Source organism: Watersipora subatra, chromosome 1 (genome assembly GCF_963576615.1).
Source record: "Watersipora subatra chromosome 1, tzWatSuba1.1, whole genome shotgun sequence".
NCBI classification, from domain to species: Eukaryota; Metazoa; Bryozoa; class Gymnolaemata; order Cheilostomatida; family Watersiporidae; genus Watersipora; species Watersipora subatra.
In genome coordinates, this window is record NC_088708.1 from 45154326 (window position 1) to 45177489 (window position 23164).

Sequence of the window (23164 nt, forward strand, 5' to 3'; positions counted from 1 at the left end):
AAATGACAATGATATTTTTTCTAACAATTTTTATGAGATTATTACAATGACTAATTATAAGAATAATTATTCGATATTATAAGTGTATAAGTATATAGTGACCGATGTTGGGCAATATGTTACTGTTATTATTTTTCTAAATAGCTTTGTTAAATATATTTTCTAAAAATCTACATATATAAATATCACTACTTCTTGATATTGTTAGCTATGATGTTTTGAAATGTAAACAAAATTGTGCATTGGTTTTCTATTATTACTGTATTACTATATTAATAATATTGGTTATTCTAATATCAGTGCATTTTACTTCTAATATTGCATTTCTCCTATTGCAGGGGGAGAGATATAAACATATAATCTTTTCCTTTCATTATTGCTGTTTGTTGTATATAATAACACCCACATCCAGTACATTACAGCTACCATTGCAGTTATCCTATTGCACTGCAGTGCCAATTGACTGCTAATATTGCATTTCTCAACCATCAGTACCCTTCCTTTTTTCCAATACCACTTTGGTCGTGGGCTGTATGACAGGGGAATTTCTAGTATATACTATGAATATATAGATTCTATGTATACATGTATAAATATACAATTATATAATATATATTTATTCATATGTATTAATCTCAAAGTTTATCATTGTCTATTTATCTGTTCATCTATAGCGATCAGAATCTAAGAGCAAAAAGTTTGCTTCTTACTAGATTTGAACTCATGAAGATTGTAACCACAAGTTTGTAGACAAGTGTCTAACCACAATGCTACGCTGTTCTTACCATTCCATCACTCTTACCACATATATACTCTGTATCCTTTTGGCGATTGTACTTTCTAATCATAATATAATATTAATAATATAACATATTTAGGTATAAATAAATATAAGTATAAATATATATATATAAATAAATATAAGTATATATATATATATATATATATATCTATATATATATATATATATATATATATATATATCTACTATATAAACGGCAATTGTTGTCTATCTATCTGTGTATCTGTCTGTCCGCTTTATAGAGTACCGTACATTTCGGACTATTAGCCGCTACTTTTATATAAGGGCGTGTCTATTTTGTGGTTTTTTTCACCGCTAGGGCGCATTAACGGGAATCTCCTGTTAGTACACGCCTCTATTATAATACGTAACCTGCTATTCATCGTAGGGATGGACGATAAATACTGATATGCTAATAGTATGAGTTGTCTTCTCGATATATTGAGTCACCGATAACTCCCAAATATGAGCAGTATAATCGTCGTACGAATTTCGGTCGTACAAAGCGAACTGAATTAATATGTGTAGTAACGGTAAATAAATTATAGAGCGGTCTTTCTTTTTCCATTCGGTCGAACGAAGCCAACCGAATTAATATGAGTACTAATTATCGTAATTTCGTAATTTCGTAATATGGACTATTAGCCGCTACCTTTCTCTGACGATTTGAGCCAAACGGCTTATATAAAGGTGTGGCGATTCTGTTGTTTTTCTTTCACCGCTCTGGCGCATTAACCGAAATCCCCGGTTAGCACGCTTTTTAAACTGCAAAATTTCTGCCGTGTTAAAAAGCACCTTTCCTGAGTTCTGCGGCCTATACAAAGGTGTCTATACAGCTATACAAATGTACTATTCGTTAAATAAAATAAATTAACGAGTAGTTATTTACATGCAATTAATATTTACTGCCAACGTGTACCGAGAAGGTCACGTAAACGTTTGTTTCTTGGAGCCACTGGAAAAACGCATTTCTCACCTACTAAATTTCCACATCAAAAAGGTAAGTGTTTCTTATACGATGTTGTATTGTCTATGAATTGCCACATCTCCACTACTTAATAACGTTGGATTTGCCGCTTTTCGTGATAGTGGGTCATGTTCATTTCCTTCAGCAGCCGAGTTACTAATTTTTTCCAGCTTCGAGTAGGCCTACTGTAACTTACTATTACAGAACTTTCACGAGTACTCCGAGGGTTGCGATACGCTATTGTGAAAAGAAAGAGAGCAGCTGCTATCGACTTACTGTCACCCTGCATCAGCCATGACCAGCTATACGTCGCCTGCTCAAAAGTAGGCACACGTCGAAAACTGTTTCTTCATACGCCCGACAGAAAAACCAAAAATGTTGTCTATCCGCAAGTGTTGCGTTGAACTAAGGGAGAGAGAGAGAAAGGGAGAGAGAGGGAGAGCGAGGAGGAGAGAGGGGAGAGAGAGAGGGGGAGAGGGAGAGAGAGAAGGGGAGAGCGAGGAGGAGAGGGGGAGAGAGAGAGGGAGAGAGAGAGAGGGAGAGAGAGAGGGGAGAGAGAGGGGAGAGAGGGAGAGAGAGGGGAGAGACGGAAAGAGGGAGAGACGGAAAGAGGGAGAGAGAGAGAGGGAGAGAGAGGGAGAGAGAGGGAGAGAGAGGGAGAGCAAGGAGGAGAGGGGGGGAGAGGGAGAGGGAGAGAGAGAAGGGGAGAGCGAGGAGGAGAGGGGGAGAGAGAGAGGGAGAGAGAGGGAGGGAGAGAAGGGGAGAGAGAGGGAGAGCGAGGAGGAGAGGGAGGAGAGAGAGAGGGAAAGAGAGGGAGAGAAAGAGGGGGAGGAAGAGGGAGGGAGAGGGGAGAGACGGAGAGAGGGAGAGAGGGGAAAGAGGGAGAGATGGAGAGAGGGAGATGTAACTGCATATTTGGAGTTGTTTTACAGTATGAAAGCCAACTCTCGATAAACCTTATGCTGCACGTGAATCTGTTACTGTAGGCGGGTAATGCAGCTAGTATATATATATATATATATATATATATATATATATATATATATATATATATATATATATATATACATGTATATATATATTTATACTTATATTTATTTATACCAAAATATATTATGCTTCAAGTACTCTCCTAATAGAAGCTTAAAGGTTGACTTGCAACAAAATTCACATTACAGTTATTTGGTATCAAAAGATTCACCATGTCTTACTCTGTTGTGTTGTATGTGCAAAATATGTGGAAATGTGATTACAGGCTCTTGAAAGCTCAAAAATGAACAGTTAATCACCGCCATCATGAAGTCGCTGTTGATCGGAATCAGTTTATTTCTCCGACGTAATCAATCCATTTGAATATTGTTTTGACACGGGATGTTCTCATGAGAATTGAAAGACCAATAAAAGGCTCAATGTAAAACTTCTCGTAGCACTAGTTTATGACAAACTGGTTTGCCATAAAGTCTATGACAAACTTTCGGGTTTTACCAAAAAGCCCTTACCAAATATAGATGCTCACTAGTTTACAGTTTTTTTCGGCTTGGTCTAATCGTCTAGTCGTAATCTGATCATGTGACCCATACTCCGGCACACAGCGCGAATAATTTCTGCAGCATTTTTCTACCATCACAGGTGACCAACAAGCTCGTCATGTTTATCAGAGGATGATATGCACTCCTTCGAGCTATAAGGTTAAAGAATCAAACAAAATTTTACGGTAGGTTTTGAAATATCAGTGCTCAAAGTGACAGCATTACAATGATGGTGAAACAGATGCGTAAGAACAATATGCATGGTTTTATTGAATGTGTGAAGTATATTTGTGAAATTATTTGGATGAATGAGGTTGCATAAAAGTGTGAACAGAAGCCATTTCGTTCAAGTACGTCCCATTTGAGCCATTTTGGAAAGAGATTCTAATCTATGGCAGTTTCGTGATGGCGGCGATTAACTGTTCGTTTTTGAGCTTTTAAGAGCTTGTAATCACATTTCTACATATTTGGCACCTACAACACAGCAGAGTAAGACATGGTGAATTTTTTGATACCAAATAACTGTAATGTGAATTTTGATGCAAATCAACCTTTCACTAGACACTGGTCACCTTTCACTGGTCACCTTAGTGAAGCTTTCACTAATGTCAGTACAAGTAACCAACACCACAGGTCACAAATAACATTAAAGTTAATAAATATGCAAAAGTTATTTTCTAAAACTGTGAGTTTTTACTTCATCTTAAGTCCAGTAGTACTATTTCAATCTGCTGTGCATCTATGATGTGGACAGTTCTTCTTACTGATGAAAGGTGACGAATTTTTACAAGCTAGTTGCTATACTTCCTTTCACCGCAATAAGACCCAACTAAAGTGTCATAAGTGACATACAAATTACTCCCATGTGTGTAATGCTTTAATCTATTAATGACAGGCAACATACTAGCAAGTCAAATCTTCACTACAATATGAATGGTGCCCGTCTGAAGTCACGGTAACAGCGCTGCCTAAAAAGCTGCCTTGTACAGGAATTCAACTCAGACACTTCGTTCAGCAGACGAACGATTATTCAGCTTCAGCATTATTCCCTACACTGCTCGGGCAGCTTCTCATTTTATTGGATAATTATGCACGAAGTAAAAACTCATTACCATATCTCACAGGGCACTAGACTGACAGTTTACTAATGACAATGCAAGTTTGAGTCATGCTTGAGTTAACATTCCTCCAAAATTGTAAAGTTCTTTGCGCACACTAAAGAGACACAGTGTGCACAGCAGCCTTACTAGTTATACTGTGATAGCTGGTAGAAAGATAACACGTGGTGACTGGATCATTCTGACTGCCACATAGTACTCATTAAATTTTACAAGGTAGGTGAACAATGATACACTTGTAAGTGGAAAGTGGGAATGAATTTAGAGTGAGAACCATTCTGAGCTAAGGAAACAGAGTGATGTAGAATGTAGGATTGATGCAGTTAGGGAATTAGACTAAGGACCAAGCATGCTTTGTAAACTATTGCATAAGGAGACACTGAAGAAAAAGGTAGGAGGGGTCCGAGAGTTAGAGAAGTTGCAAAAATTAAAGGATAGGAGAGAAGGATGGCATAACAAAGAAAAAAAGGAGTACTGGGTGAAAAGAATGAAGGAAAGTAAGATGAGAGAGAAGTAGAAACTGCACACAGATGATAAAAGCAAAAGACCTCTTATTCAAGGTACAACTCTGCTTGTCACATGGTTTCAGTTAACGGAATACTTTATCTGTAGGCTATGGACACTTCTGATCTCACACCATTGTTTGATGCTGAAGGAAAGTTTATCTGGAGCACACTTGATTACAATGGTCATAAAATCTATCCATTCCCTAACATAAAAAATAAGTTGGATTCATACATGAAGTCATTTCCTATCCTTGATGATGACATTTATCTGCTGACTTATTCAAAATCAGGTAGGAAATAGCATTACAAAAAGCTAGCTTGGGCATTTAGCACAACCTCTAAGTATCCGTTGGACCTAAAATTGGAACCAACCTGCAGCTCAATATAAATATTTTGGCCAATACTAACATGACGGTAACTTGGTTGACCATTGAAATTTATTACAGATCTTGTGACTATTTGTATATGTTAAATGTAATATATGAAGGAGCGATCATTAGGCCTGCACAGATTATTTGGACTTGTATGAAAAGGAATCATGTTGTGGGTTAGAACGAATTATTAATGATGTAACACTGTGAGCTCAAATCTACAAGCGAAGGAGCCATAATACAGGCCACTTCCAAATATAAAGTTTTAAAAATAATAAACAGCTTTGCATTAGAAGCTTTGCCTTTATTGAACCTCTATAAGAATGCGGTAGGCTATGGGAGCATTGAGAGTACTAAGGAACTGCTGAAGGTTATCTTCTTTTTCTGTATAAAATTCTAAAACTAGCATAAAAAGTTACTATAAACATTTCACAGGAACTCACTGGCTGTTTGAAATCATGATGATGCTAACTCGAGGATCAGCAGATTACTGGAAAGAAAAAAATGGTCATAGCATGCTTGAGTTTTGGTTTGATCCAAAAGCAAAACAAAATGGAGGGCAAAGAGTTATGATGACTCATTTACAGCTCGGCGTCATGCCACCAGACATACTAAATAACAGCAGGTAAATTTTTGCTGGTACTACAAACACTTGAACAACAATAATTGTTGTCAGATAATAAAGTAATTACTACATTTGCTGCAGTTGTGGATAATGTTGGAAAACTGAATTATTAGTTTTCCTATACCAGGAATTTTTCTCTTTGTGTTGTTATCATCCTACTAACAAAGGATTTCTAGCACACACAATAGTAGCGTCAGACATATACTGAGTCTGAACTTGGTCATATCTGTATTTGAACATTTTTGCTCCTACCACTTTCCGAAAAGCAATAATAGTGTGAAAGAGTTGGTGACTAGTAACTATAAACATAACGTTTTACTTAGTCAGTTACCCAACATTCGAAGTGTGTAAGAGTTGGTGACTGGTAACTATAAACATAATCTTGTACTCCGTCAGTTACCTAACATTAGAAGTGTGTAAGAGTTAGTGACTAGTAACTATAAACATAATATTATACTCAGCCAGTTACCTAACATTAGAAGTGTATAAGAGTTGATGACTAGTAACTGTAAACATAAGGTTATACTCAGTCAGTTACCTAACATTAGAAGAGTGTAAGAGTTGGTGACTAGTAACTATCAACATTATGTTATACTCAGTCAGTTACCTAACATTAGAAGAATGTAAGAGTTGGTGACTATTAACTATCAACATTATGTTATACTCAGTCAGTTACCAAACATTGGAAGTGTGTAAAATTTGGTGACTAGTAACTATAAACATAATGTTATCCTTAGTTAGTTACCTATCATTAGAAGTGTGTAAGGGTTGATGACTAGTAACTATAAATATAATGTTATACTCAGTCAGTTACCTAACATTAAAAGTGTGTAAGAGTTGGGACTAGTAACTATAAACATAATGTTATACTCAGTCAGTTACCTAACATAAGAAGTATGTAAGAGTTGGTGACTAGTAATTATAAACATAATGTTATACTCAGTCAGTTACCAAACATTGGAAGTGTGTAAAATTTGGTGACTAATAGCTATAAACATAATGTTATCCTTAGTTAGTTACCTAACATTAGAAGTGAGTAAGAGTTAGTGACTAGTAACTATAAATATAATGTTATACTCAGTCAGTTACCTAACATTAGAAGTGTGTAAGAGTTGGGACTAGTAACTATAAACATAATGTTATACTCAGTCAGTTACCTAACTTTAGAAGTATGTAAGAGTTGGTGACTAGTAATTATAAACATAATGTTATACTCAGTCAGTTATCTAACATTAGAAGTGTATAAGAGTTGGTGACTAGTAACTATAAACATGATGTTATGCTCTGTCAGTTACCTAACATTAGAAGTGTGTAAGAGTTGAGTTGGTGACTAGTAACTATAAACATAATGTTATACTCAGTCAGTTACCTAATGTTAGAAGTTTTTAAAATTTGTAACTAGTAACTATAACCATTGTGTTATACTCAGTCAGTTACTTAGCTTTAGATGTCTGTAAAATATATTGGTAAATTGTCATTGTTCAGTAATATTATTTTTACAGCGGCAAGTTTATTCAAATTCATCGAAATCCTGCTGATTTAGCAGCTTCATTTTACAACCATTTTACCAATATAACTGATCTTGCTGGCCACCTGACGCACGACTGGTCTTCTTTCATTACTGAGATATTCTGTGATCGAGACAAAAGTAAGTATCAAAAGTATTTTTTAATTTTACTAATAAATATTTACCATAACTTGAATAATCAACTCTCTGGCTGATGAGAATAAAGCAATAATATATGTTGACAGTTACGATGTAATTTCTCATTGGTGTTACACTAAGAACTTGTATATGTTTATGTATAGTAAAACTCTGCAACATAGGGAGTCTCGTAACACTGTCAAATTAAAATTTTGCAATAATATTTATCTTTCAAAACTCGTAGCTGTTTGGAAAATAACTAAAAGAGTTTTGTTATATCGTATGGTGGAATGAGAACTTTTACCCATCATCAAGGCACATTTATAATTGCCCAGCAGCTATAACAAAGATGAAAGAACGACAAAAGTAACAGCTAGTGATGATCCACTATACCCTGAGGTAATAAGTAGTTTGAGAATGTTATGATCTCAGTTTATGAATGTTAATCCTCGATGGTAATGAAAGCTTATACCGCTTTCTGTTTTGATTTTGATGTTTCAATTGATTATATTGAACTGAGCTGCTTTTATTGTTCTATGTGTGTGTGATTTGTGCACCAAACAATTTGCACCAAATGCAAAATGTTAGAGTTTATCAACTTTACCCTTTGACGCCTCAGTTATTGCATTATGTTATTATTATATTCAGGTAAAGGTCTATAATTGTTATACTCTACCCTGACCACTCATTACAAATATTGTCTTTTCATGAAGCCTGTAAGACCTAAAATGTCTAAACTGAGCCAAAGTGTCCTATTGCAGTGAATCACCCCACCTGGTGGGATTACACTTCTGAATGGTGGATAGAGTTTATAGATAAACCCAACTACTTACCTGTTTTCTATGAAGAGCTAAAAGAGGTGAGCCTAATAGTTAAACTACCAAACAAATTCATCCAATTTAGAGTTTTCAGAAAATCTTACAATTGCTGTGCAAGTGAGCAGCCTAGTTTTTATTATGTGTAACTTGATGTTTTCATGTTAGAAGTTATCAGTCCTCTGTTTTTGTTTTTACCTAAAGTGCTTTGCTTATCCTTTTTTTTCCTCCATGTTGAACATAGGTGAACGGATTTGAGCAGTTTATTTAAAGTTGTAATAGATTGTCAGCTCAGATAGCTTTCATCTATATTAAAGCAGCTAAAAAATGGGGGATAGGCTAAAGCTTACTAAACTAAACAAAGATAACATCCTACCTAAAAATTTAAAGCAAGCATTACCTAACAGCTAAGGTACTTCATGGTCACATTGATGGTGCTACCACAAACCACCAAAAAGTGTTGCTGAAATAGAAATGAAGTGTTACGCAGTGAACTCAGCTAAAACACATCGCTACCTTGTCGACGCAGTCAGTGATAAACTGTTATATTTGATAACTGCATGTGACAGCGGAAAGGATTCTTGGAGTAAGCTACAATCTCACTTCGAGGAAAATAGCTTGGCGATTCACTTATATCACAAGAAAATACGTTTCTGCTCAGCAGTGCGTGCAATTGAATCAATCAAAAACCGCTTCAAGCCAATGAAGGAGCTACCAAACAAACTAACTGCACAAAATCATCGGTGAGTGAAAAGAATAAATTGTTGTCTTTATTAAGTAGTCTGCTAGACAGTTACACTGAACCAGTGACAGCCCGGCAAGCACAGGATGACACACCAACTTTGGAAAACGTGTTTAATGTTCCCCTCAATGAGAAGCAAACATAAACAATAGGTCACTCGAAGGAACAAAGCGTATCAGCAGATGTTAATCATAAAGCTGAAAATACTGCCTTCAAATGTTGCTAAGAATGTGGTGATCCTAAATACCTCAGGACTTCCTGCATTCAAAACAAAGTGCCTAGGGGTCGAGGACATGGTAGAGGTATCGTGGTGGACAAAATTCCAATTCCTACACAACAATATTGGTTTCTGGTTTAAATGATAGCGAGGCTGGCTTTCTCATTCCACAAACTATGAAGGAAAGCAAATCTGAAAAGCGACCATGATTTATTGACAGTGGTGTTAGTAGTCATGCACATGCAACAAGGGCCAATTGCTGCAATGTCAGTTGATACCAGCATGAGGGTGTAACTGTTACAAATGACACAAAGGCTCAGGTTGTTGGTAAGGATAGCATCAAACTGTTCATCAGGGTATGCCGCAAAAGATAGAGAATGGCTACTGTCACTGATGTTCTCCATGTTCCATGGCAGAAAAATCTGCTTAGAGAGCAGCTGTTGCCTAGTGGTCTCGAAAGTCTAACCTGCAAATAGCAGGTTGAAGTACAATTAACAAAAAAGTCACCGGTGGTGACAGGAATGACATGCTACTTCAAACTGCTTTCTGCAAATGGGCGTGTCTCTAGTCTTTGAGGTTTTCTTGTCACTGGACTCAAATGTGTCTAGCCAAAATCAAAGAGTTGTTGATTGTGCAACAATGCTTTTAAAAAGCACACACCGCCTCTGCTTGCAGTACTCTGAGCAGACATCATACTCGACCTTTGAGGGACTGCTTACACACTTGTTACAGATCGCAATAGTAACTTGTTCTGTGTTAAAACCGCTACTCATTGTGGCCACGTAGTTCAGTTTAGACTCAGCAGATCATGGATCAAGAACAAGTGTGGTGCGATACACGCTATGACCAAACTCATAAATGAACAGTATCACCTAGATCTGTATGATATAGCTCACAGAGCATGTTCTATGTCCGCATCAAGCAAAGAGCACAAGTGACCAGCTCATGCTTACCACTCCACTATCAAGCCTCCTAGCTGATTAAAGGTGCAAAAAAATCTTTAATGTAACTGTAAGTTTATGCGACTCGAGCATCAGAAGTAAAAATTCATCAGTTGGTTTTAGGTCACAAAGTACATATGGCTTGGTCATGCAGATGTCTGCGGGTCAATGCAAATTAGTTCATAGGGTGGGCAATGATATTTTGTTAGCTTCATTGATGGTTTTCTGGTTCTGATCATGTATCGTTTGTTTTGAACGGCAGTGATGTATTTTCTGTTTTGCAAAAAACAGAAAACTTTTTTGTTTTCTTCAGCAAAATAGAGTGCAAAAAAATACAATCACGTGATATGTGAGTTTGGTTGAACGATGACTGTTGATGTAAATTTCTTTAAAACCATTCTGGGTTGAAACTATAGAGACTGTAGTGTATGACAATAATAATCTCTTTACAGCTGTGCATGTATAAACCACTACACCTTATTAACTGTGGTTTGGTTGTTGGCAAGAGATTGGCAACCTGCGAGCCTTTGCCTCTTTACGGAATGCTCATATCAGTAATAAACTTAAACTCAAGCTAGATGACAAAACCGAGAAGATGATGTTCATGGTGTGTAGCTTAACCTCAGAGGCATGTACAATCCAGTCACATGGCAGATGGGAATTTGTTGAAAGGTCATCTGTGATGAATACGCGCTTGGTATACAGCTACTCTCAGATCTATTCACTGAAGAAAACACTAAACCTAGTGTGGTGGATTTGTTCTTTTCAATAAGCCTCCATCTCTTGTCATGACATGACATCACATCGCAGCTTTCGTGAGCCAATCAGGCACGATATCTATGAGTTCAGCTCTAAGTGTGGGTGACGTAGTTGAGCCATCCACCTACATAGAAGCAATAATTAGCTCTCAGTCATAGAAATAGTTAAAGACTGCTAACGAAGAATGTCAGTCTTTGTTAGAGCTTGGTACTTGGAATCTCGCACTGCTACCATCGAGTTGTCTGCTGGTCAGCTGAAAAGTGACCGGCTGAAGCTGTAAGCTGAATAACAAAAGTGATGGTACAGAGCAAGATTAGTAGTGAGAGGTTTTTTTCAACAGATGGGTTGGGCTTTGTTGAAACTTACTCACCAGTAGTATACAACTTCTCATTACTCGCATTGTCAACCTACAGATTTAGTTGCATCATGTTCTGTTAGCTAATAGACACTGTCACTGCATTCTTCAGTGGTAACTTAGAAAAAGTTATTTACACATCACAAATTACAAGAGTTCTCTACAAAAAGCAAGAATTTAGCCTATGAACTCAAGCAAATCGCTGAGCTCCTCCTAGTCTAGCAAAAATCAATTCGTGCATAGGCAAAGTGACAATGATAGAAAAGTACTTTTGTCTTTTTATGTAGAGGATATAGTTCTACTTAGTGATACTGAAGAGTCTATGCTCGATATCAAGCCATGCCTCAGTATGAGGTTCATAATGAATAATAAGGGTCAGCTACCCGAGGTACTGTGCGTAAATGCAAGGTACAATGGTGACAATGTAAAGTTGAATCAGCCGCACTATATACCTCAGACTCTTGGTAAGTTTAACACATCTAAATTTAAACCTGCCAACACACCTACAGCTACTGATGTGAACTGGTTAGCAATGATGAAAGCAATTCAGTTGATAAAGGACTTCATCAGTCAGTTATTGGTAGTTTGCTAAATCTGTCAACCCGCAACTCGTTCAGATTTTGTCGGTGTGCTTTGTCATTACACCTCTGTTTTGGCACGAACTCATCTAACTGCAGTAAAAAAAGTTCTACACTATCTGAAGGGTTCTAAAGAGTCTGGTGTTACCTACTGAAGGATTGGAAGCTCACCAGAAAGATGTACTCATTTAAGTTGCACCGCTGATTATCAATCTACAACTGATGTAGTTTCTGTATACAGATATGAACCTATGTCCAAGATTAGTGGGAGGCAGAGTGTCATTTCCTTGTCTACTTCAGAGGCTGAGTATCTGGCTGTGTTTGACGTTGCTAAAAAATCTCATGGTTGAAACAGCTTGCATTGACATAACTGGTAGAAACTGTCGATCTACTAATACTATGTGTTGAATAATCATGCTGCTATCAGTATCGTGAATAAGATAGCCACATTCAAGCATAGCCCAAAGAAGATGTACATGTTTACTATGTGAGAAAACTGTAGGCAGACAGGTCAAAACTGTCTATTATCCAACACAGCCGATGTTAGCTTATATACCCAAAAAGTTACTCTCTCACAGTCTCTACAACGAACTACTGTTGCTGATATTCATAGCAAAGATCATGCTTTCGTATACATGAAAGTTTGGGTGAGATGTGCTGCCATTTGTAATTTTTTCATTTATTTCAATATTTGTCATAAAAAACTCAGCACGTAAAGTCACATATTAAATATACATACTAGCTTTGCATTTTATGCGAGAAAAACTTTGTTTTTTCACGCAACATTCTTTGTTTTATCTTTTTGTTTCTGCCATGTTGAATGTAGACGATCAAATGGTTTTAACATGTATCTACTTTATAGATCCACCGCCCTTCTCTAACTCAAATCGTTTGATTGCTAATAGTTCAGTCAGCATCAGAGGCGGGCCATATGTAGCTGAAGAAATGGCACTCAAAAACTTCATTGACAAAAACTTCCATGTTTTTGTGTCGTCGATAGTACATACAACAATTAATAAAAGAATGAGAGATGACAGTTATAGTGAAGACCACAAAGCATGAAAAACACTACTTCACAGTTGTATTGGCTCCCCTTGTTAACAGAACAAAACTACCACCTATGATAATACAGTGTGTATGTTTTAACAGAAAGATTATGATACAAGACAGATTTCTGTCAGAAATAATGACTCATGTACAAAAAAGAATGGATGAACAAAAACGGATATGTCAAATGAATTATCCAAGTGTGGCCTTGTAGGCAGGTACTACAAAACAGCTTTAAATTAGAATATGACAATATGAGTGGTAAAGAATGGGGCTTTGTGTTTGATCCATCTCATGTAGGATTACTGGTATTTCACTATTCTATAAATAAATACCCGTGTCATATCACATAATTGTGATTGTGATGACTTTCTGATGTCACGTTTTACTAAAAAGAATCCGTGTCCCTAAAAACTCAACTGCCGCATAAGCTGAGAATGAGTTTTAAGCTTGAAACTTGGTGTCAAATTTTCAACTTATATTCTGGAATTTATGGTCATTAAAAGAGATAGGTAAGATAGACAAGTAAAAAGGTAAGTAAAAGAAATAGGTAGGAGAGATAAATGTTTATTAGTATTTTGATTAAGAATCATATAATTTTTGAGAATTGCGAAGACTGAGAAAATCATATGATTTGATTATTTACATTAAATTGTTTATTTCAAGCCATAGTTCTGTGACCTTGCAACCATGCTTAAAAATATAAAGACTTTTGTTCAAAAGCTAATATTTCAGAGAATCTAAAAAGGTTTGCAGTCAGACCTAGAAGAAAATTGGCCACAATAAAATAATATACAAAGTAAGAATGCGCTGTATGACAGTGTAATAATGAAATGATGAATAATGCTATATTTATTTCTGTCATACATATGTATTATTAGATATATATATATATATATATATATATATATATATATATATATATATATATGTGAACTGGAAATATTCTTATATATGCGCTATACTGGAAATTTATGATACTGACTTTTACTTGTTTCTACAGAATCCTCTAAAAGTTATTGGAGAGATCGCAGAGTTTCTCAAAGTTGGAGCTGACAACAAGTTGATTGAAGAAATAGCAGATCAAGTATCGTTTGATCGAATGAGTAAAGAAAAAAAGAAGCATGAGAACCTTAAATTTTTTTCCAAAGGATTCAGTTTCTACAGGAAAGGTAAATACCACAAAACCTTTAACTGAACACCACCTTTAATTGACTGCCACCTCTATTAGACTGCCAGTTATAGGAGAAAACTTAAAAAATAGAGCGCTACCTTTTAACTGCCCGCCGCCTCCATTTGACCGCCACTTTGACATTCTTTGATCTTTACAAACCCACAATAGAAAGTGATCAGTAGAAGAGAGTCCACAAAATCGTGCTAATAATGACTTTGTTATATCAATAATAATTAATTCTGTTCTTGTTTCTGTTCATAGCAAAGTTCTTTTCCAACTCCAAAGTTTTTCGGTTACAGTAGCTCGTTAAAACTTTGAATGTGACACCATGGAAATCATTAATATTTGTATCAGGTTAATAGCAGTTCTTTGTTTAATGCGGCCTCTGTGCGTCAGCATAAATGAAAAACAGTTTGCATTTACGATGGTTTAAGCTAAAAGTTGTGCTTAGCTTACGCGCCACCAAAAACTTGGTGGCATAAAGTGACATAAATATGCCAAGTATGGCATATTTATGTCACTTTTTTGAATATATATTTGTAGCATTTAATATATTTATATTATTATATAACTTATAAATTTGCTGATTTATAGCATCTTATTTGATAGCTTTCTTGCAGTTATCCTAACTCGGCTTACAATTGATCGATGCTCATAACTCTTTTTCTATCGCACATAGAAAGCAGGTTTAGCTGCAAACTGAAGCAAACTTATTAATGAGTGCAATGAGCTTTGATGCAACATTTTTAAATATAGTTATAAAATGAAAATTTGCAATCAAATTTAAAACGAATTAAAAAATTGAAATCTCCAACAAATTGCAAAGCAGAGCATAGGCTATAATATTATCGCAGGTTAATTGCAAGCCATAGATTTCCACTGGTAGAAATATTTCTCAGATTCTTGATGCATATGTATTTAGAGAGCTACATGTACAAGTTGGAAGTGAGTTAGCAATATTTTTGTAAGTAAAAGGTTAATGTAGCTCCGCCCCAAGGAAACTGCACAATATAGGGGATATCGCTTTGCTTGCAGAAGGGTGAAATTTATCTTTATAAAAGTCTGACAAACAATTTGAAAAATACAGCACCAGCCTCTATTTGAACACCACTAGAGGAGAAGGGTTGAAAAGTAGAGTGCCATAGCGTTCAAATGAAGGTTTTACAGTAGTTAAAAAGTGCACTTTTGTGCTTCCAACAACAAAACAGAGTATTCATGGTTCTTTGGTTATGATACTTACACACATGATGAAAAAACCAATGCTTCTTGCAAATAATATGCATGTTCGCCTGTTTTTGTGAATGCGTACTAATTACCTGAAAATTAGTTTTCTGCTGATGGATGCCTACTGTTCATGTAAATCTGAACATAGCCTTTTTGCCAGTCTGAACAGCCTTTCAGCCTGAACATCGACAGTAAGCTGCGTTCACTTACAAACACCTACAGTCAGCTGTGTTCACCCACAAACATCTACAGTCAGCTGTGTTCACCCACAAACATCTACAGTCAGCCGTGTTTACCCACAAACATCTACAGTCAGCTGTATTCACCCACAAACATCTACAGTCAGCTGTATTCACTCACAAACATCTACAGTCAGCTGTTCCTATTCATCCACAAACATCTACAGTCAGCTGTGTTCACCCACAAACATCTACAGTCAGCTGTGTTCACCCACAAACATCTACAGTCAGTTGTGTTTACCCACAAACATCTACAGTCAGCTGTGTTCACCCACAAACATCTACAGTCAGTTGTGTTCACCCACAAACATCTACAGTCAGCTGTGTTCACCCACAAATATCTACAGTCAGTTGTGTTCACCTACAAACATCTACAGTCAGCTGTATTCACCCACAAACATCTACAGTCAGCTGTATTCACCCACAAACATCTACAGTCAGCTGTGTTCACCCACAAACACCTACAGTCAGCTGTGTTCACCCACAAACATCTACAGTCAGTTGTGTTTACCCACAAACATCTACAGTCAGCTGTATTCACCCACAAACATCTACAGTCAGTTGTGTTTACCCACAAACATCTACAGTCAGCTGTGTTCACCCACAAACATCTACAGTCAGTTGTGTTCACCCACAAACATCTACAGTCAGCTGTATTCACCCAAAAACATCTACAGTCAGCTGTATTCACTCACAAACATCTACAGTCAGCTGTGTTCACCCACAAACACCTACAGTCAGCTGTGTTCACCCACAAACATCTACAGTCAGCTGTGTTCACCCACAAACATCTACAGTCAGCTGTGTTTACCCACAAACATCTACAGTCAGCTGTATTCACCCACAAACATCTACAGTCAGCTGTATTCACCCACAAACATCTACAGTCAGCTGTATTTATCCATGTTCACCCGCAATTATCTTTGATGACACAAAATTATTAAAGTCATCTATAGTTGGCTTGTATAATACATATCCATAAACAATCGCTACGGTATAACATGTCAACATTTATATTGCGTCCCTATTGTCTCTTTCGTTATCAAAGTTTTTCATCCCAAAAAGTTGAATGTCTCAATATATTTATTAAATTTATTTATTAGATATAAGCCTGAGTGACTATTAATCGGTAGATGTCTGTTTCAGGAGTTGTGGGTGATTGGAAGACACATTTCACTAAGGAGCAGCATGAGCAGTTTATGAAGCATCATAATCAGGAGCTACGGAATATTCCAGAACTTCATCAGAGGTTTATCAAGTACCTGCAACCTTGACACTACATAACATTAACCTGTGTTGTTTATATAGTTACTTGAGGCTAGACTACAATCGTACACAGCAACATGTATGCCTTAGTTTCGGTTTATCATTCTGTTAAATTTTCAGCTTCACATATTATATAACTGCCCTTGCTGTTAGGTAAAATGCTAAGGAAGAGATTATCTGAGTTCTAATGACTGACGCCTTGTAGGTCATGGGTAAAAGTGTCTTGAGATATCAAAGTATTTGCTTTCTTTTTAAAGCAAAGTTTTGATAACAGTCACCATCTGAGCAATTTAATAAGAAGTCAACAAGGTAGAGAAACAAGCATATTCTCTGAAAAGCTGGGAATAAGAGAAGTGCATTATACTGGTCTTCCTTCCATTCCTGCAACTACATGATTAGTCTTTGAATAAGAAAAAAGGGGAAATCCAACTCTTAATAGGTCGCTATCGGAGTATATTTTTGTATTTGTTGCACTGTTGTATGGAAGAATTATAACCGTCCGCAATGCATTCTTCTTAAATAGACCAGACTAAAGTTCTGGTGTTTATAAGGTAAACCCTTTCCCACTTTACTTAACTGATGTTGTTATAATGCTTAATGACAGAACCTCAGCATACTTGGTTGTTTGACATCTACTATATTATAAGGACCAATGTTAAACCCTCTATATCCAGCAGCAAATATGTTAACATAATTATTACATTTACTCTGAGCTATGTACACTATTAACATAGCGAGTCTGTTCTTTGTGAAGCACCAGCTACCACTTCTCTTTCTAGATTTTTTTGTGAAAAAACAGTAGAAAAAATTTTTCTAACATATACATATTTATATATATTTATATATAACATAGCTATATATATAGCTATATATATCGCTATGTATATAGCTATATATATAGCTATGTATATAGCTATATATATAGCTATGTATATAGCTATATATATAGCTATATACATAGCACCAGTTCTGATTTTGTGGGGTTTATGAGCCGGCATTTTGGATTGTTAATAAAGTATAAAAAACTCCACACAGATTAACCAGTGCAGAAACACAGCAGCTGTATTGCAGTGGTTCAAGGAAATCCCCAACAAAAGCAGACACACATTCATCAGCTTTGATGTCATGGAATTCTATCCATCGATATCAGAAAAACTACTACTGTCGGCTTTGGAATTTGCCGCTCGTTACACCACCATCACAGAGAGAGATAAGGCAATAATCCTACACACAAAAAAGTCAATCTTGTATAATAATGGACAGCCATGTGGTAAGAACACTTCCCAAAATCTATTTGATGTAACTAAGGGATGTTTTGATGGTGCTGGAACATGTGAGCTAGTAGGTGCATACATATTATACCAAATATCTAAAAAAATACGAGAACAATTTTGGACTATATAGAGACGATGGTGTGGGAGCTTTAAACGCAACACCATGCCAAGTTGACAAGATCAAGAAAGACCTGTGCGCTATCTTTGGCTTACATGTTCTAAAAATATTAATAGAAGCCAACAGGAAAATAGTAAAGTCCCTAGACGTAACCCTAAACCTAGAAAATGGGAAGTATGAGCCCTACACTAAGCCAAACACCACCATTACCTATGTTCACAAAGATTCAAACCACCCACCTAACATCATTAAAAATATACCACTGGCAATCAACAAAAGACTCTCAGAAATTTCATCAGATAAAAATGCCTTCAGGAAAGCTGCCCCTATTTATCAGGAAGCCTTAGTAAAAAGCGGATACCAACACAAGCTAGAATTCTCCTCACCTAAAGCTCAACAACTAAAGGCAAGAAATAGACAAAGAAAGATAAATACAATCTGGTATAACCCCCTTACAGCAACACCATACACACCAACATCGGGAAAACTTTCATTAAATTAATCGACGAAGAATTTTCTACTGACCACAAGCTACACAAAATCTTTAACAGAAATGTTATAAAATTAAGCTATAGCTGCATGAACAATGTGAAGCAGGCTAACAACTCTCACAATCAGAAGTTACTATCACTGAACAATCAAGCAACAACTAATTCTGGCTGCAATTGCAGAAATAAGAACACCTGCCCATTACCAGACAATTGCCTAGCAAAATCAGTGATATACCAGGCAAGCGTAACAACCACCGATAACAAAAAACTTGTAGCCACATATGTAGGGCTAACCGAAAACAGCTTCAAAACTAGATATAACCTTCACAAATCGACATTCAAGGACATTTCTAAACGCTACTCTACGGAGCTAAGCAGCTACATATGAGACCTCAAAGAAAGCAGCACTGACTACCACATAGTCTGGAAAATTTTATCACACGCCAAGCCATACTCTAAAAACAGCGGAAATTGCAAATTATGTACTTTGGAAAAATATTTCATCATTCACAGACCTGAGAAGGCCACTCTAAACAAACGTAGTGAACTAATATCTACGTGTAGACATTCTAAGAAACATCTTTTACGAAATAGCATTACATAATAGACCCTATCCATCTAGCTTTTAATGCCTGAGGTTTTATTTCAGCTTACCAGCTAATGCAGAATTTTGTGTGAGGCTAAGCATTTTATCTGATGAGTGTGACACACCTTTTGTGTAATATGAAACTTTTAGTAATTTTTATGCTTAGCCAAATTTTAATAAATTTCTTACCAAATTTATATATATATATATCTGTAAAGCAAAAGATCTCGTGATATCATGATATATATCATGAGATATATCATGATATATATATCATGAGATCTTTAACTTTACAGATATATATATATATATGTATATATATATATATATATATATATATATATATATATATATATATATATATATATACATGTATATAGTATATGTGGTTTACACTGTAAAGTAAGGTGCTCAATAATCGAGTCAATTAGAGCTGTGTATGAAGTTTATTAAAAACTACAGGTTAAAATCATTACTACTATTAGTTTCATGCAATCGTGTTGCAATCTTCAGGTAGAATGACTAAAATGTATAATGTACAAGCTATAAAATTACTTAATAAAGCTGAGGGCTTAATACTATTGTGTGATATATATATTATAGTATACAATTCGGGAGATTGCAACCGCAAGTTTTAAATCCACGCGTTCTACCACTGAGCTATACAAGGTGTATTGATCAAAGACATCATCATGTACCGTATAGCGTATGCACACACTGAATGACGTATTAATTGATACATTGTGTCCACGCGTTATGATGCCCTGTTATAAAATATTTTTTGCCCAACTCTATGAAAAATAATGCTTTTCCTGCTATTTTTTGTGAGGGCCAATTTTTTCTGCCCCACAATAACAACAATAATTTTTTTTCTAAATTAAAATTTGGCAATTTGTGTATTGATTATATACGTTATTAAGAGATATACCTTGCTCGCCATGGCGAGTTCAGCATTATCCGTTATGATACAAACCAATTCGTAAATGGATAAATAATTAAGTTTTAGATCAAAGTTTGAAGTTTAGTAAAATACATACTAAAACTTCCTTCAAGTATGTGTTTAGTAAATTAAATTTATTTAAGTTAGATTCAACGTTTATGTTACACGCCTGTCTCGGAGGTAAGAACTCTCCACGTACTACGTTTTAATGTTATAGTATCTTGCAGATCATAACCACAAAATGCACTAAAGTCAGTGTAGGTACTATGGTTACTAAGGTTAGCATATTGTTTTGTTACTATTTTTAATGATGATGACTTTGATTATTTTACTAGGAGATGAGTGCATTAGATAATTACTATGGGTTTCTGTACCACTCTATGTACGTCTATAATAGCCAATAATATTTTGGCATGCCAGTGTTGGCATGCAAAATTTGGCATAACAGTTTTGCATGCCAACACTGAAACGAGCTAAAATCATATAATTGTATACCAAATGATTGTTCATTGTAATTGTAGCAAAACAGACTATATTTAGCCATTACTTGCTAATGAATTCACATTTACCTCTAAGCACTTTTAAATTTTTAATTTTCTTTCTAATTTATTTCAACGAAACACTTATTTCAAATTATGAAATTTAAAACTTACAACTGTTTAAAAAGTTTTAAAACTTTTACAGTTGTTTTATTTCTTCTTAATTTATTTAAACTACACAAAACACTTCTCTCATGATATGTAGTTTGAAAGTTAGAATAGAAAATGTTGTTATATGTTAAATACAAATCAATTTTCTGTCCAAAGACTTTTTTATTACCCGGGCAATGCCGAGCATTCATGTAGTATATATGCATACAGGAGCCAAAATACAGTTAGGAGTAGCCTCCGTGAGAGAAGGATGTTAACTGGCCTATTTGAAAAGTTAGCTTACCCATAAAGACAGCTAAGACCAATAGCAAATTCTCATGCTGATGAATTCTTACAGCTAACTGATGAGAAAGTGCATTAATTCCCAAATATTGAAGACACCACCATCCTGCTGAACAAGGAAGCAATTACCAAATTACTGGAAATAATCTAAAATTTGCTCACTCTGTTCAAATACTAAGGACTTAATAGTAGACTGCAACAAGTTTACCTTATTTGGAAAATAATTGTTCTGTCAAAAACAAACTGTTGCACCAGCTATGTCAAATTAGCTGTCTAGTAGCTGTCTAAGCAACAATGAAATATTCATGCACCTTTCCTCTCAGAGCCAAAATACTGTTGAGTGTACAGACAGCCAGTCTTGTTAATATAAATATGATTGAATGTTAGTACATGCAGACCAACATAAGGAGAAAACTTACTCAACAAAAGAGTGCAGGTAACCCAGTCATGATTTCAGCCAATTGCTATTCATAACTAAACTATAGAGCCGTTTACAAAGAAATAGGAAGTCAATCCATACCAAAGCCAGTATGGCATACCACGTTACTAGCAGAATTTAACTTACCTATTTTGTAAAATCAAATGCCTGGTAAGCTGCCTAAATTGGTCAGGGGACACACTGGAGATCTCTTATGTTCAAATTACAGCTCAGAGTCTCACATATGGCCTCTTTGAAATAGAAAACTAAATTTATACTACGTCCTAATAACAAAAACTTGAAGTAACCATGCCTGCTTTGCATTTTGTGAGAGTTAAAACACCATTACAAACATAGTGTGCCTTAGCACATCATTAGCTAATTCTTTTTTAAAGAGCAAGATGTCCTCTGTAATGACAACTATTACATAAAACAAATTGCATGTTGTGGTGACAAATGTACTATCGGGCCCATATACAACAAAGGCAAAGGTCAAAATAGGAGAAAAGAATTGAGCAAAAAGTTGCAAACTTGCTGAAGAAGAGGCTGAATGAATCCACCATAGAGGCATAAAACTTCAAGGTTGTTTTAGTAAAAAAAAGTATCAGTTTTGGCATGTCTATAAAAATTATTGACAACTAAGTTTTGTCAGAAACAAATGCTTTTACATTGTATTCATGATTAGCTAAAGCCATGATGCATTGATGAATTGTCACTGTAAAGCACTTATTATTTGCTTGTTTAAAGCATGTTTCTTAAAGCCAGACACACACAAAAAAACTACATTTGCTATTTGGGGGTCCATGGAAATAAAAATTGAGTACCTCCTAAAAAGATTAATAGAATAAGTCATTTAGGAGCCACAACAAAATCCTTTAAACTTGTATTAATGATGTTGTCACAGTTATCCCAGACATTGGCATCAACACACGGTGACCCCACCAGGTACTGCTTAAACTGCAACAAAACTGTCCACCATGAAGATTAATTATGTTGTTGTAAACAATTTGAACATTTTTATAATAAGTACCCTTATTACTGCCACAAAGGAGACTGTAAGCCTCACAATGTTTAACTGGAATATATGGATGCCAGAACAACTGAAGCAACTTAACAGTTGTAATAAATGGTGCTAGAGGTACTACTGACCCTGTTGGTAAGTTGTTTATAGCAAAGGAATAGATATTAAAAGTTAAAAATATGTCTAATAATAAAGACAGATGCTAATAGGACAAACAGTTTGCATAAATAAATTACATAATATTCATTATTGTACTTCACTAAATCTGTACTAGTTTTACAAGGTATTTACATGAAGTATTGGGTGAAACTTTGCTTTGTTCAAATTATCTACACCAGAAAACCATTATGATCGCTTCTCAATCATGTGAGCTTAATTTAAAGCAATTTGTTACAGCCAACTGACTAAAACATACTGCAGGTTTTTAGTGATTACACTTTCATCAGATATTATTGTTACTGCAA

At 35.6% G+C, this 23164-nt stretch overlaps 1 protein-coding gene across 2 annotated transcripts; it reads left to right on the forward strand.

Moving 5' to 3' along the window:
• Positions 1-4505: 4505 nt before the first annotated feature.
• Positions 4506-17733, forward strand: LOC137408301 (sulfotransferase 1C2-like). 2 transcript variants are annotated; one of them, XM_068094779.1, is made up of 7 exons: positions 4506-4632; positions 5029-5212; positions 5729-5918; positions 7421-7566; positions 8325-8422; positions 14021-14189; positions 16801-17733. In XM_068094779.1, the coding sequence occupies exons 2-7, from the start codon at positions 5032-5034 to the stop codon at positions 16926-16928; spliced, it is 912 nt and encodes a 303-aa protein (XP_067950880.1). In that variant the 5' UTR covers positions 4506-4632; positions 5029-5031; the 3' UTR covers positions 16929-17733. The 2 variants fall into 2 exon arrangements, with proteins under 2 accessions (XP_067950880.1, XP_067950889.1); XM_068094788.1 differs by lacking the exons at positions 4506-4632; positions 5029-5212 and adding an exon at positions 4855-4976.
• The last annotated feature ends 5431 nt before the right edge of the window (positions 17734-23164 follow it).